This window comes from Drosophila teissieri, chromosome 2R (genome assembly GCF_016746235.2).
Source record: "Drosophila teissieri strain GT53w chromosome 2R, Prin_Dtei_1.1, whole genome shotgun sequence".
NCBI lineage: Eukaryota > Metazoa > Arthropoda > Insecta > Diptera > Drosophilidae > Drosophila > Drosophila teissieri.
The window spans coordinates 5,061,468-5,076,420 of NC_053030.1; the positions used below are offsets into that span (position 1 = coordinate 5,061,468).

The following is a 14,953-nucleotide window of genomic DNA, read 5'->3' on the forward strand; positions in this document are numbered from 1 at the left end:
TTTCTTGGGAGTAAGAAAGAGAAAGAGAGATTTCCAAAATTAATTATTTTTAAGAAACAATTAATAAAAAGAACAATTTTTAGAGGTGGGAAAAAAACAATTTTTAAAGGGTGGGCAAACGATTAAAAGCATTTTTAAAGGATGGGCAAACTTTTTTTTTTGAAAATATTTATTTTTAAGAGGTGGGCAAACGAAAACATTTTTTTTAAGGGTGGGCAAACGAAAAAAACAATTTTTAAAGGGTGGGCAAACGATTAAAAGCATTTTTAAAGGATGGGCAAACTTTTTTTTTTGAAAATATTTATTTTTAAGAGGTGGGCAAACGAAAACATTTTTTTTAAGGGTGGGCAAACGAAAAAAACTATTTTTAAAGGGTGGGCAAACGATTAAAAGCATTTTTAAAGGATGGGCAAACTTTTTTTTTTGAAAATATTTATTTTTAAGAGGTGGGCAAACGAAAACATTTTTTTTAAGGGTGGGCAAACGAAAAAAACAATTTTTAAAGGGTGGGCAAACGATTAAAAGCATTTTTAAAGGATGGGCAAACTTTTTTTTTTGAAAATATTTATTTTTAAGAGGTGGGCAAACGAAAACATTTTTTTTAAGGGTGGGCAAACGAAAAAAACAATTTTTAAAGGGTGGGCAAACGATTAAAAGCATTTTTAAAGGATGGGCAAACTTTTTTTTTTGAAAATATTTATTTTTAAGAGGTGGGCAAACGAAAACATTTTTTTTAAGGGTGGGCAAACGAAAAAAACAATTTTTAAAGGGTGGGCAAACGATTAAAAGCATTTTTAAAGGATGGGCAAACTTTTTTTTTTGAAAATATTTATTTTTAAGAGGTGGGCAAACGAAAACATTTTTTTTAAGGGTGGGCAAACGAAAAAAACTATTTTTAAAGGGTGGGCAAACGATTAAAAGCATTTTTAAAGGATGGGCAAACTTTTTTTTTTGAAAATATTTATTTTTAAGAGGTGGGCAAACGAAAACATTTTTTTTAAGGGTGGGCAAACGAAAAAAACTATTTTTAAAGGGTGGGCAAACGATTAAAAGCATTTTTAAAGGATGGGCAAACTTTTTTTTTTGAAAATATTTATTTTTAAGAGGTGGGCAAACGAAAACATTTTTTTTAAGGGTGGGCAAACGAAAAAAACAATTTTTAAAGGGTGGGCAAACGATTAAAAGCATTTTTAAAGGATGGGCAAACTTTTTTTTTTGAAAATATTTATTTTTAAGAGGTGGGCAAACGAAAACATTTTTTTTAAGGGTGGGCAAACGAAAAAAACAATTTTTAAAGGGTGGGCAAACGATTAAAAGCATTTTTAAAGGATGGGCAAACTTTTTTTTTGAAAATATTTATTTTTAAGAGGTGGGCAAACGAAAACATTTTTTTTAAGGGTGGGCAAACGAAAAAAACAATTTTTAAAGGGTGGGCAAACGATTAAAAGCATTTTTAAAGGATGGGCAAACTTTTTTTTTTGAAAATATTTATTTTTAAGAGGTGGGCAAACGAAAACATTTTTTTTAAGGGTGGGCAAACGAAAAAAACAATTTTTAAAGGGTGGGCAAACGATTAAAAGCATTTTTAAAGGATGGGCAAACTTTTTTTTTTGAAAATATTTATTTTTAAGAGGTGGGCAAACGAAAACATTTTTTTTAAGGGTGGGCAAACGAAAAAAACAATTTTTAAAGGGTGGGCAAACGATTAAAAGCATTTTTAAAGGATGGGCAAACTTTTTTTTTTGAAAATATTTATTTTTAAGAGGTGGGCAAACGAAAACATTTTTTTTAAGGGTGGGCAAACGAAAAAAACAATTTTTAAAGGGTGGGCAAACGATTAAAAGCATTTTTAAAGGATGGGCAAACTTTTTTTTTTGAAAATATTTATTTTTAAGAGGTGGGCAAACGAAAACATTTTTTTTAAGGGTGGGCAAACGAAAAAAACTATTTTTAAAGGGTGGGCAAACGATTAAAAGCATTTTTAAAGGATGGGCAAACTTTTTTTTTTGAAAATATTTATTTTTAAGAGGTGGGCAAACGAAAACATTTTTTTTAAGGGTGGGCAAACGAAAAAAACAATTTTTAAAGGGTGGGCAAACGATTAAAAGCATTTTTAAAGGATGGGCAAACTTTTTTTTTTGAAAATATTTATTTTTAAGAGGTGGGCAAACGAAAACATTTTTTTTAAGGGTGGGCAAACGAAAAAAACTATTTTTAAAGGGTGGGCAAACGATTAAAAGCATTTTTAAAGGATGGGCAAACTTTTTTTTTTGAAAATATTTATTTTTAAGAGGTGGGCAAACGAAAACATTTTTTTTAAGGGTGGGCAAACGAAAAAAACTATTTTTAAAGGGTGGGCAAACGATTAAAAGCATTTTTAAAGGATGGGCAAACGATTTTTTTGGAAAATATTTAGTTTTAAGGTATGGAAAATGCTTAATTCCTTAAGTGCTAATATTTTCTAAACTAAAAGTTTTTTCAAAATTCTAAAGGGTGGGCAAACGTGGGCAAACGAAGTTATTGCGATTTAAAAAAAAAAAGTTTGAAAATATTTAGTTTTGAGGTATGAAAAATGCTTAATTCCTTAAGTGCTTATATTTTCTAAACTAAACGTTTTTTCAAAATTCTAAAGGGTGGGCAAACGTGGGCAAACGAAGTTATTGCGATTTAAAAAAAAAAAAGTCAACTTTTTGAAGTTCGAAAATTTTCGAAAATTTTCGAAATTTCATATTTTGAAAACTGGACGTGGGCAAAAAAAACTAATTGGTGGGCAAACATGGGCAAACGATGGGCAAACGATTCCACCTTTCAAATTTCAAAAATTCGATTTTTGCGGACCCAGCTTCTTTGAGCTTAATTAGTTGCATGCCAGGACATGGACACGGATGCAGCCACGGACAGCGAGGATACGGACAGCAGCCAACTGTAAAACGCCACACTGCGCTCTCGACGCTCGGCGCCTTGTAAAATGTTAGCGTACCGAAACAATTTATAGCGAAAATAGAATTAAAACCACAAAAGCAAAACTTGCCAACAAAGGGGCGAACAAAAAAGAAAAAAATGTAAAGGAGACGCAGTGGAGAAAGGAAACAGAGAAAGGGACCTGAGCGATATAAAATATACAAGCAGCCAGCCAAAAGGCAGGACCCACTGCGAAAAAATGCAAAATGGGTGGCGTGGGGCGGTAAGAAAGAGCAGTCGGCTAAACCAAGATTTATATGCGGAAAAAGTCTAAGGGGTCCTCACTGGAGTCGTAGAATACCTCTTAGGCGTGGTAATAAAATGAATAGATATCGAAATAAATTGGAAAGCTCCGGGGATACTTAACTGCCTTAAAGGTTAGGTAATTGTATGCCTGATCAATCAAAGTATTATTGAAATTAGTAGTACTCAAACTTTACAGAATTTCAATGAAATTAGCATTAATTATTAACACATTTTAATATGAGCTAAAGTGTAAAACATATTGAGACTTTCAACCCATTTATATTTAATTTAAAAGTACGTATCCGTAGTTTTTACAAGGCAGGGATCCATATTTTGATAAGAATAAAAAACACAAGGCGGAACCATATTGCGCTTCCATTTGAACTCCAGCTTTTTGTAGTATGAAGACATTTAATCAGCCAGCTCGGCATTCTCCCATTCTCATATACGCATACCTGTGGCTACAGGGTATGCTCACAAGAGGCAACGAAATCAAGATGGAGAAGCCCGGAGGAGCCAGGTGGGGAGTTTGGGGGGCGTTGACCAACAAAAAATGTGCATAGATTTGGCCACAATGCCTGGAACGCGGCAGGAACGCTCCCGAGCGAGAACAACGAAATAGGACGATGCATATAAATTTGTAATTCTTGATGCAGCCGCGCCGTTTATTAATTTAAAATTCAATTTCAAAGTGGTCAAGTCTAAGTCATGCAATAAAACGTGGTCCCTGGTGACCATCGCCGTTCCCATCCTGCAATGTCTTTTGTGGGGGAAAAGGGAATCAATGGTACTCGCATTAGAACAATTAGTACGATGAAGTCTAATTGTTTTTCCCAAGTCCATTTGAAAACCAATGGAGATGGAATAACTAATGTGCTGGACGTTTGTTGTGTGAGGAAATGTGCAGCTGTCACGTCTGCAAATTTAAAGCTGCCAGGTGAGAGTGAATTTAAAGTGTTTTTGGTGTTTTCCCCCAAAAGCCACAAATGAATTTTTTATTTTCTGGGTAATTTACTAACAAATTAAAAAAAGGCCAGATGTTTCAAAAGTTTAAAAATAACGCCCAAAAATATATATATTATTTCATTGTCGTAAAGTTTTCAGTGCACTCTTCTACGGAAATGAGCAGATAGTTTATATATGTATTTTCAACCAAATATTAAGGCATACGTATTTTAAACAATGATATTATACTTCAGGAATTAAGCCCCAATCACACTGAAGACAATTCGTTCAGTATAACACTTTCTTTTGGGCATTACACAATAAAAGTTCCACAGATAGAACAAGGAAAAGCGGGGCAAGACGAAACAAAACGAAGGAAAATGCTATGCAGAACATTAAACACAACTGACAGCTCGAACATACGTCACGTTGCACTGTCGTAAAGTTTCTGTTGCCGTTTCAGCCACAATTCGTGGAGGGCGATCCTAGACAGCAAGACGGCAAGACAGCGACACACATGGCCAACAACATCGATGACTTCGGGCCTTTTTTAATAGAAACTCATTTTTGAGGTTAATTGTAAGCAAAGTTGTCTGGGTCCTGGTGGGTTTTTATTATTTTGTCGGGATCCGGCTGTTTCAGTCCGCTATCCAAAGGCAAATGCAGCACATACGCGAGGATGTGGTGGACTCAACTGGCTCAAGGCTAGCAAAAAGAGCATTGTGTGCGGAAAATTATGAGCGAGCACACTGACTTGGTGGGGCATACTGGGTTGAAGTTGTCCCACTCTTGGTGCCACCACCAGCAAAAGCGGTTAATGTTCTGCAGTGCATTTTATAATGAGCGGAAAGATTTTTGAACGCCCTTTCCAAACAGGAAAGCGTTCAGCGTTATTTTATAAGAAGCCCATATCTTAGTTAAGCAATCGCGTTCATCTTTACAATGTGGTATGTATCACTGTTAGCAGAGTAATAGTTTTCAATTTTCATTTTGAGTGGCTAGCTATGGTTAATTCGTTTTTGGCAAACGCTTGCAAAACAGCGCATTACTAAAATCCGGAAGCAATGGCACTGGCAGCTAAAAATGGCCAAGCTTTTAGCCATTAAAGACACAATTAAGGGCATCGAAGCCAGATTGTAAGTACCTACCCATCGCAAACATAAAACTTTAAGTGTGCCCATTTTTTGATTGCAATTTCATGTGTAAGCCTCATTTCCATGACGCAAAAGAAAATCCTCTTTGGGCCACAATTCACACACATATTTTCGCTGACTCGACTTTTGGCCACCCAGAACATCATCATTTGCCAGCTGAGCAGCCAAATTCCGCTGCGAATTTCCGCTTGCTGATGTTTACCCTTAACCAAAATGCTTTAATTAGACCCCAGCACACGAATTCAAGTTCAGAAGCCTCTACTTTTCCCTCTGCAGGCAAGGAGAATGGAGAAAGGCAAGTGCTTAACATTTTTCCGCTGCCAGGGCATAAATGGCTTAATCGCCGCCTTCAAGCGACACTAGAAGAAATTCCATTTGCAATTACTTTAATTACGCCTGGGCAGATTTATCGGTTTGGGGTGCCCGAAAGTATGCAGTATTATGATACTACAAAATTGTTGGCACATATTTCAAGTTGTTCGCTCCGGTGACAATGACACACACAGATGTTGTTCGCGCGCGCTCTGCATACTCGGAAAATGTTATTTATAAAAATGACAGACACTTCTATTTCGCCTCGGTCCCTTATATACCATATATAAATATATACTCTTGGTATTTTCCTGTTTTCGTTTTTTTCTGGGCGGGCACAGAAAACAATGTGAAAAATGGTAATGTGTGCGCGGCATCACGTTCCACAGCTCCAGAGTCTCTGGGTCGTCCTTTCGCACATACCACACTAGATTAAATTATAATCGAGCGACGAATGGGGCCCCAACTTGGCCAGATTTGTGCAATTGACTGTGTAAGTGTGGCATTGCCAGAATAGCTCTCCAAGCTGCGACCTCCCCTTGTTTTTAATGAAATGTCAGTCACTCGCCAGGACAATTTTTCATCGCAGGACAACAGCAGAAGCAACGGCGGCAGTAACTGATTAACTTTTAACAACCGCTTTTGCATTAAAAAAAAATATAAGAAAAATACTTTTATGCCTTGCCATTTTAATCGGCCATCGTAAATCATACAAGTCAAAATAGAAACCCTTTTTTGACTCGGCTGCAAGTTTGACATTTTGTGTTAGTTTAGGCGATATTTCATATGTGATAAGCCAGTGACATTTAGATGGGTCTTGCCCTATGAAAACGCGGTCCACTATTTTTCCTCGACTTGTTCCAACTTTCCTTTCCCACAGATCTGGCCCGATGGTCAGTGTCAAAGGTCATTTGCTGCCCTTTTGCATGGCTCATTGAGCACTTTGTTGTTGGGATGGCGGAGGCGGAAAAGGTCGGGAAAACGGTTGAGCTAAGCTAAAATTATTTGAGCGGCAAGAGTAAGTGATAAACTATGAGATGAAATGTCCGAAAAAGTGTCAAATAAGACATTTTCCGGTATTAAGTTAAGCACAATGTTTATGAAGGAAAGCCAAAAGCTTTTTAAGGGAGGCACTAGAAGATAAAGCGGTACAAAGCTGATAAGGCAAGAAAGTGGGAAATTCGCACAAAAAAGGATAGAAATATCACCAAAAAAAAAAAAATTGAATATTTCCGGGAGAAGTCCAATTATTAATCAAGAAATCTCACCCAGACTGATGACATAGAAGTGGAGGATAGGATAATATTTCAGCGCACGACATATTCCAACCTCCTGACTTATTGCCGGATCTTCAGCATTCTGACAAGCCGAAATAATTTTTCACTGCCGATTCGCAATTTTTTGGAGAAACTCGGAGTAGGGGGAAATGGAAACCACCCACCTTCTTTAGTCTACACACTCGTTTACAATTGTTTTACGCGATTTATGCCACATGTCAAATGCCTGACAAAGGATGACCCGCTTTCATTCCCCCTCTCGTGATGCCTAACCCAACTCCACATGACAGATAAGTGAAAACTTTTTCCGCGTACGCTAAAAAACAAAAAACAAGCAAACAAACAGTAACCCAAATAAAAAACCGAAGGAGGGGTTAAAAAATTTCGAATGTTTCGAATTTTTTCGAGCCTGTGTTCTTTAATGTGTGACAAGCTCAAAGCAAATGCAAAACTTTGTTACACATGTAACGAAAAAAATAAATAAATAAACGCAACAATTTGTTGGGCGAGGGTTGAAGTGCTACCCTGTGACAAGTCGAAGGTCCTTGTCAGGCTGTGCCAACGATAGCACTCACACTCACACACATAAAAACGAGCCGAGGACGGGAGACGATTGCCTCGATTTACAATGCGCTAAGTGTCGCCAAAAGCCACGCGCCAAAAGTTGAGATATCAAAAGGCACCACAAACAAACAGAACACAAAACAAACAAACGCAAAGGAAACAAAGACATATCGTAAGTGGCATCGTATGTCAGGACGTGTCAGGATCACGTCAAGGTGAGCCAAGCAGGACCTTCCCTTCTGCCTTCGAGCCATCTCATTTGCCTGCAAGGCAAACACAGGCACTTTGCATCACGAAGTTCGGTTGATTAAGTTGTAGGCTATTTGGCAGTGGAGTGAAAAGTATCTTTGCCAAATCAACGGAATTTTCCATTTTCGCGAAAACGTCCAGAGTGTCGGGAGGAAGAATGCATTTATTATTTATCGGGCCAGAATAAAACCGCCGACCGTCTCGACAATATCCACATCATTGTTAGCTTCTCCGTGGTCGTTGGCAAGGCAAAAGCCCCTGGTGCCGCACAATGCGCTTTCCCAAACAAAGAGCAAAAATGCGGCCAAAACTAAAGCGAAACACACAAACAACACACAACAAAGACAGCAGCTTCTGTCCGCAAAAGTGAGCTTTGAAATAGTAAATACATACATGTGAGTAGTGCCGTGTTTCCCGTTCTTTTCGGCGGGAATAGAATAATAAACAAACACTGCCTGCTTATGGAGCAGCTGAAATTATGTATGAATGGCTGGGTGAACACGGGCCACATTCAAGTGCTTCAAAGAAACTGCCGGCTGAGCAGAACTCACAACAGGAGGAATTTAATTAACTCCACGTTCTTGAGTGAATTTTAAAGATGTTTAAAGCGATTAACACGCATTTTATTGGTCCAAAGTACTGCATGCTAGTTTAAGATCGATTTAGAAGTAAAAGTCACTCATTGGACTTATTCCTAATTAATTAATTAAATTATTGCACGGACTTTATGCTCCTTATGCTTCATAGTTTAACACCCGAGTTGGTCTGCCTAACTTACAACTATCTGTTCACAAAGCTTTATTATAATGGAATGTCGTTTAACAAGGAAAAAAAACGCACTCTTTTTTTCTCCTTTGAGATAATATTGCACTGAATGGTGAGCTTCGTCGTCCACCCTCTAGAACCTATAAAAAGTAACAATTTCACTTTTCTTATCTATTTTCGTTTTTCATTTTTTGGGAAGCCAATATAAGTTCAATTTTTTCAAGTCGCTTCCAATTTTATTTAACGTCATTACATCTGAAACTTTAATACCGAAAAAATTGAGATGCTGGGTCGAAGAGAAGGCGGTGGTGGCTGACTTGCACTTACTTGGCAGCCAAGAGAAGCAAAAGTGGGCTGATTGAGGGCCGATCATATATACACATATATACATACGTATATTGATGCAAAGGAGGACTGTCATGTGGGGGGTATCTACGTAAGTAGGTCTGCTACCAATTTCTACTGATGAATTTCAAATGCATTTTCCGGCATAATAAAATGTGTATATAGATATATGGAGATTGTAGAGGAAAAAAGTGGAAAGCAACCTCCAGAAACGGAAATCCGATTTATATGTTATAAAATATATTCCTCTCGTCACCTCGATTTCATGTATAATTCAAACTAAGTTGGCTAATCTCCAAATACAGTTTTCATTCCTTTCTAAGCCTCTTCGACTCGCTTGATTAAAATCTTCGCCGACCAGGCTTCCTTCATTTCAACCAACAATTGAGACTCTTCTCCATCAAACCCGCAATACGCCTTGCAGAACATTTTCTGCTGCACCCTATTCCAAAGGCAACCCGGTTTCCAAGTTGCCCAACTCAAGACGACTTTTGGTATTTACGTGTGCAGCTCGGTTGCACGCAACACAGCAATCGCAGAATATATATGTGTACGTATATATATGTGGTGGCTAGTTTTTGAAATATTTTCGCAATTTGGAGCAGCACTTTATGGCTTTTCGGCAGCACAAATCATAAGGTGAAATGCGAGTGAGCGAGATGAACATTTAATTGGTCTACATTTGAAAAGCAGCGAAATGTGTTTAGTTGAGCTATATGGCGGGATTTTTTCACAGCAGCTAGTAGCCAAGCCGCCAAGTTATGTTATGACCATAATAAAACACAATTTATGAAGATATGGTGACAGCATTTACATTTAACGAGGTATTTTATGACATAATGAGCTGTTTTAGTTTAAAACATATGTATATACTTCAGTAAACGGTGTGCTGGCCAGTTATGTATTATGTTATTATAGAATGCCCTTTTTTGCCATTTTAATCGAGCTAGCGAAGTTATCGAAGCTTTAATTTTATATTGACACAACTGAGGAAAGTTTAACTAACTACTACAACTTTTGAATAATGTACATTGACTAACGGGCTATTGTGGGCACTTTTTGCAGTTGGACTTACTGCAGTTTTTGCTTTAAGTTCAGCACTTTTGTCATACATTAAATATAAACAGCCATAAGTCCAATAACTTTGCAGCACACACACTTCATTTTATGGAGGATGGAGTATGCAGGGTGTCCAGGATCCGGGATCCAGGATGCAGGATCCTTATTCCTGGCACAGCTTGGTGCCACAGCTGCATTGCTGCAGGGCCAAAATAGCCGGCTCCCTTCTCCGCAGCAAATTTCGCCCATTTAAACTTTTCGCTACTGTGGAATTTTCATTATTAATACGACTTTTTAGGCGAACCGCAAACGGTGCTCAGGGCCGAGGGACGAGCGAGGGACGAGGACTCCTGGTGGCCGAGGATGTGGCCAATGCCGCTGGCCAGTTAAATGCGCCCAGTGTATTGTCAATGTTTGTCTATGTGAGCGCACAACGGGCCAAAGCCAAGGATGAAGTTTTCCCCAATGCCCAGAACATGCCATTTGACTTTGCAACAAGTGCAGCCTGGGTGGGTTTTCCCGGCTCGGTTGAGTCCAGCGTTTTAATCAAGCCCAACTAATGGGCCACAGTTCGGACTTCCCCTTTCAGCAAAGGAAAAAAAAGGGAGGAGTAAAACCTAAAAAACAGGAGGAAGCCCAGGCAAACCAAACCAAGCCAAACCAAACCGTAACCAGCAAAGCCGCTTATTACTATAAAGTGAGATTAATGAATGCTCCTTCCCCCCAAAACTGCGAAATTCTTGAACGATGCCATCGCAGTCTCCTCTTCGGGTGGCAATTAATGAAATTTATTTGCGCCTCCACGGCGGACGGCATATTGTTTTTGCCCAGGGATTTTCCCGAACAGCAAGGAGGAGCGACCGAAAAAGGGAAGATTGTTAGCCGTTTGAGGTGCTAAAATGTTTTTTGGCAGGCAAATTTAAAAGCAAATTGTTTTGGGTTTGTTGCTTTCTGCTCTGCGGCAAAGCAGATTGCCTTTCAGATGATTTTATTGCAATTTGCAGGAAGGCAAGCGGCTTTCATTAGCTCCTTTGCGTCTAGACAACACCAACGAACCAAAATGGAAGGGGATGTTGGTGGGGGGAATAATTAAATGTTTCACAAATAATAAAGTACAACATAGTGAAAGAAGATATACAAAATAAAGTGAGACTTTTTATTAAATATTATTAATAATTTCAAAACAAACTTAACTGGTTTATAATATAAATAATGTAAATCAAGGCAGTTTGATTGAAACTTTTCGTAGTCACTTACTCAAACTAAAGACTTGAGAAGACATATACTTAATTGCAACAGATAATACAACACTGGCATCCAGACACAGGCAATTAATTTCCGCATGTAAAAAGTTGCCATGCCATAGGGCAGTTTTATACTCTTTACTTTTTGTCCACATAACTTTTTCTACCTTTGCGCGCTCCTTCATATATACAATAAATTTTTTATATTTTTTGCGTGATAAATCTCAATGTAAAAATTTTCACACACACAGAGAAGAGTGTGGAAAAGCGTGGAAAAATAAACGCCACCCAAATGCCAATAAAGGCGCCCACATATGCAGAGGAGCATCGTTGGGGCACGTTTGAGTTTCACGTGAAAGCATTTTTAATCAAAATTCTCAACAGGCTAAAGCAGCGCGAGATCAAAAACACTTGCCACAGCGATCTGTGTGTGAGGGTGTGTGGGTGTGTTTGTGTGTCTGTGTGTGTGTGTGTGCGCGTGCATTCTGCTACTCCTCTTGCTGCTCCTTGCCACAAAAGCCGACGAGCCGCCACACCCACGAGGGCCAGGTTTTTTGGATAGATTGCACCTGCAACACCTGCGAGTAACGTGACTCTGTCTCCTCACCTGTCGAGCAATATCTTGCCAAAAAGAGGGCGGCATAGTAAATCCCCCTTTGCCTTTGCAGCTTTATGCACTCCCCCAAAAAAAACAAAAAAAACAAAAGGGGAAAGAAAATACAAGTTAAACAAAAGCGTGGGAAGCGGATTCCCACTTCCATATATGTGTATCTGCACATATCTTTTGACATGTTTGTTTTTTATGCAAATATCGAAGGAAAGATTAGTTTTGTGCTGGCGGTGGCTGGATAAATCTTGCCACCGGAGGCGTGACTCCTGGCATCCTTCTTTTATTTCCACGCATATTTATGCCCGAAACGCTTAGCCAACTGACTGCGTTAGTCGTTGCGATTTAGTGCTAATGTGGCCCGGTCTTTTGGCCAACTCGCCGCCCCTTTGTTCGCTGGCTGCTGAAATTTAGTGTTTACAATTTGTTGCCTGATTGCTTCTGTTCTCCGCACGCTTTGACTAAATTTATAGCGAGCGATAAGTTTCTTTTTTCTGGTATTGGTGTGTTTATTATAATGCTGTCTTCCATTTGCCGGCTGCATTATTATTTCGCCATTAAGCCAGGACTTTGCCTTCGGCCACGTTGCTGCTCATGGCTGTGTGACTTTGTTATCTGGCGGATGGTGGTCGTGTTTTCAGCTCTAAGTCTCTGGATGAATGTTTTGCTCTTGACAAGAGCAACATTTTAATTATGTGCCATGGTAACAAAGTGGGGTTTCTGGGCCACCTTCCGATGGAGGAAGGGGTAATAAATTTTGGTTTTAAGTTGTACAACTATTTCATATTTCATGCAATTCTCCCCAGTTTCTTTCTGGAGGCTTGTGGGGGAAAAAATCTATTTATTATTCACCATATTTTCAACCGTAATCGCAGCACACCCCCATTCTGCACTGATGACTTCCAGGTGTTTGGCAGACATTTTGTAAACGGAAAATAATTACGTACCCGAAGGCTGGAAGGTGGAAAATTTATGTACGCGGCGTATGAGTAATGTGCACTACTTTTATCCCCGAGTCTACGAGCTGCAGCTCCAACTTATAATTTACTACTGTCTGCCAGCCATTTTAGCTTGTTTATTATTGTTGTTGTTTCGGGATTTAGCCAGTTGTTTGTTGGTTGTTTATGAGGCCGCCAAAGGGAACCGCAAAATGTGTGAAAATTGCACAGAGGCCAGAAGGTGAACGAAGCTAAAAAAAAAAAAACTAGTGGATAGGAGCATATTTTTGTTGATACACTCCGGTGGGCCTGTTTTGGTTTTGGCCCTATGTCTGAGGCCCCTACCCTTAACCATTCCACAATGTCTCTATCCGCACTCGGTCTTTTTATGCGGCTAGTTTGCATTTTTAGTTGTTAATTATGCGAGTTGATTATGCTCTCTGTGCACTTTGGCGCCACGTAATTGGTGTGCATTTGATTTGTGGCAAGTTGGAGCGCTCGCTGATAGACTCAAAAGCGAATGGAGTGCACCCCAGTCCATATGCCACATATGGGGGAAGTAATTAGTGTAGTTTACCGAGGACTAACAACCATGTGAGTGAAGGTAAAAGTTCAGCAAAAGACCAAAAGGCAGGCCAAGGTAACGTGGCTTACTAGCCTCGTTAACACAACAGGATCTCAACACATAAATACCAAATATGTACGTTAGTCAGTGGTGTATTTTGGCTTTTTAGTTCGGGGTGCTATCAGCCCCCCAGCATTTGTATGCAAATTAAATTTCTTTTTACTATATACTGTTTAAATTTACATTATAAAGACTACATTTAATCCTTCTTCCGAAACAAGCTTCAATCAATTTAAGGGCATTAAAGGGCATAATTATGTTATAACCCAAAAACGCTCCTAATTAATTCAGCAAGAATTTGACTTTCGCTTCAAATGAACTCAGCCAACCAGAGACCATCGATCAATATGTATTTTGTATTGGAGTTGATTTACCAAATAATTTGCTTCTTTAATCTCATTAAAAGTTATAACTTCTGCCTTTTCCAAGCCCACTCCCCATTAGGGAGAACAATTTTTGTTATTGAACTTTTGCTGTTTATAATTTGGGACCAAAATAAAAAAATAAAAATAAAAAAAGCAAGGTGGGTGGGAAGCTGAGTGGAGAATGTATAAATACTTGGACTGCTCTCAGTTTAAGCAAATTAGTTCAATTGCCTGGCTATCCAAGCCCATCCGCCCTCTACCCAGACTTGATTAGGCTTAGAGAGCGAAAACTTTATCCTTTGCCCAGTTGTAAATAAGCAAAAGTAAATTTTGGCAAGTAATTTAAGCCACACAAACAAGCTGGCAAATAACTTTCCACCGCCACCCTTGGGGGCCTGGTGGTTTGAGCTTCCCAAAAGTTTACCATTTACGCCAAGTTCTTTGCCCAGTTTTAATTCAAAATCAATGTATGAACGTAGTTTACATTGCGACGCATCCCAGGCGAAACTTTTTGTGTCGCTCTATCACGACTCTTTTCTTCGTAAACCGGAAAATAAAAGGGATTCAGTTAGATGGGTAACGCAAACTTTGTTTTTACCACACTAAAAAATCAAGATCTATTTCGCCACAAATTTCTTTAGGATTGTATTGGTAAAGGATTAGTTAAGCTGCTGAAAATGATCAAGTGACTTCGGATTTGCATAGCTATGCTGTGCATGCCCTAAGTACTACACTCATGGTTAGTTCCAATACAAGCATATACACATATTAGTCTTTGATTTCAGCTACAGAATTTCGCCCAGTGCATCTCCCGTAGAGTGTGGTTCAATTAGGAGGCTGCACTCGAAGGCCATAAATAACTGCAAACGGTGATGTCGATGACGGCACGGCACTTACCTTCATAGATGGTTAAAGTTGCATCTGCGGAAACGGCATCGCCCACCCCGTTCTCCGCCACACATTCGTATGGGGCATCATCGCGTCCCGCCCGCACGGGCTCAATCCGGAGTATGGAAATCCCGCCGGGCTGCTCCAGCACCGTGTAACGCGACTGGGTTCCTGCAAAACGATGGAAACCACGGGGCTCCGTTAAGAGAGGGAGTGGGAGGACTGGGCCGGGGAAGCCGTTGTTGGGGGAAACTTACCCGAAACTTTTTTGCCATTTTTGCGCCACACTATCGATGGAGGCGGATCACCGCGGGCCGCACAATAGAAGCTAGCAACGCCGCCCACTCGGACTCCCTGATTCTGCGGCTTCCTGATGATCTCCGGCGGATCTGTGGAGGGTCGTAAAAGA

General features: G+C 39.4%; 1 protein-coding gene across 5 annotated transcripts in view; it reads right to left on the bottom strand.

The window, feature by feature from the left end:
- The window catches only part of LOC122614788 (tyrosine-protein phosphatase Lar), a 118,093-nt gene that overhangs the window by 46,453 nt on the left and 56,687 nt on the right, over window positions 1–14,953 (bottom strand). For all 5 annotated transcript variants that reach the window (XM_043789444.1, XM_043789443.1, XM_043789446.1 and 2 more), the window contains 2 exons: window positions 14,802–14,933; window positions 14,554–14,715 (listed from right to left, as the gene is read on the bottom strand). In XM_043789444.1, coding sequence (XP_043645379.1) covers window positions 14,554–14,715; window positions 14,802–14,933 — 294 coding nt within the window. The remainder of the gene's footprint in view (window positions 1–14,553; window positions 14,716–14,801; window positions 14,934–14,953) is intronic.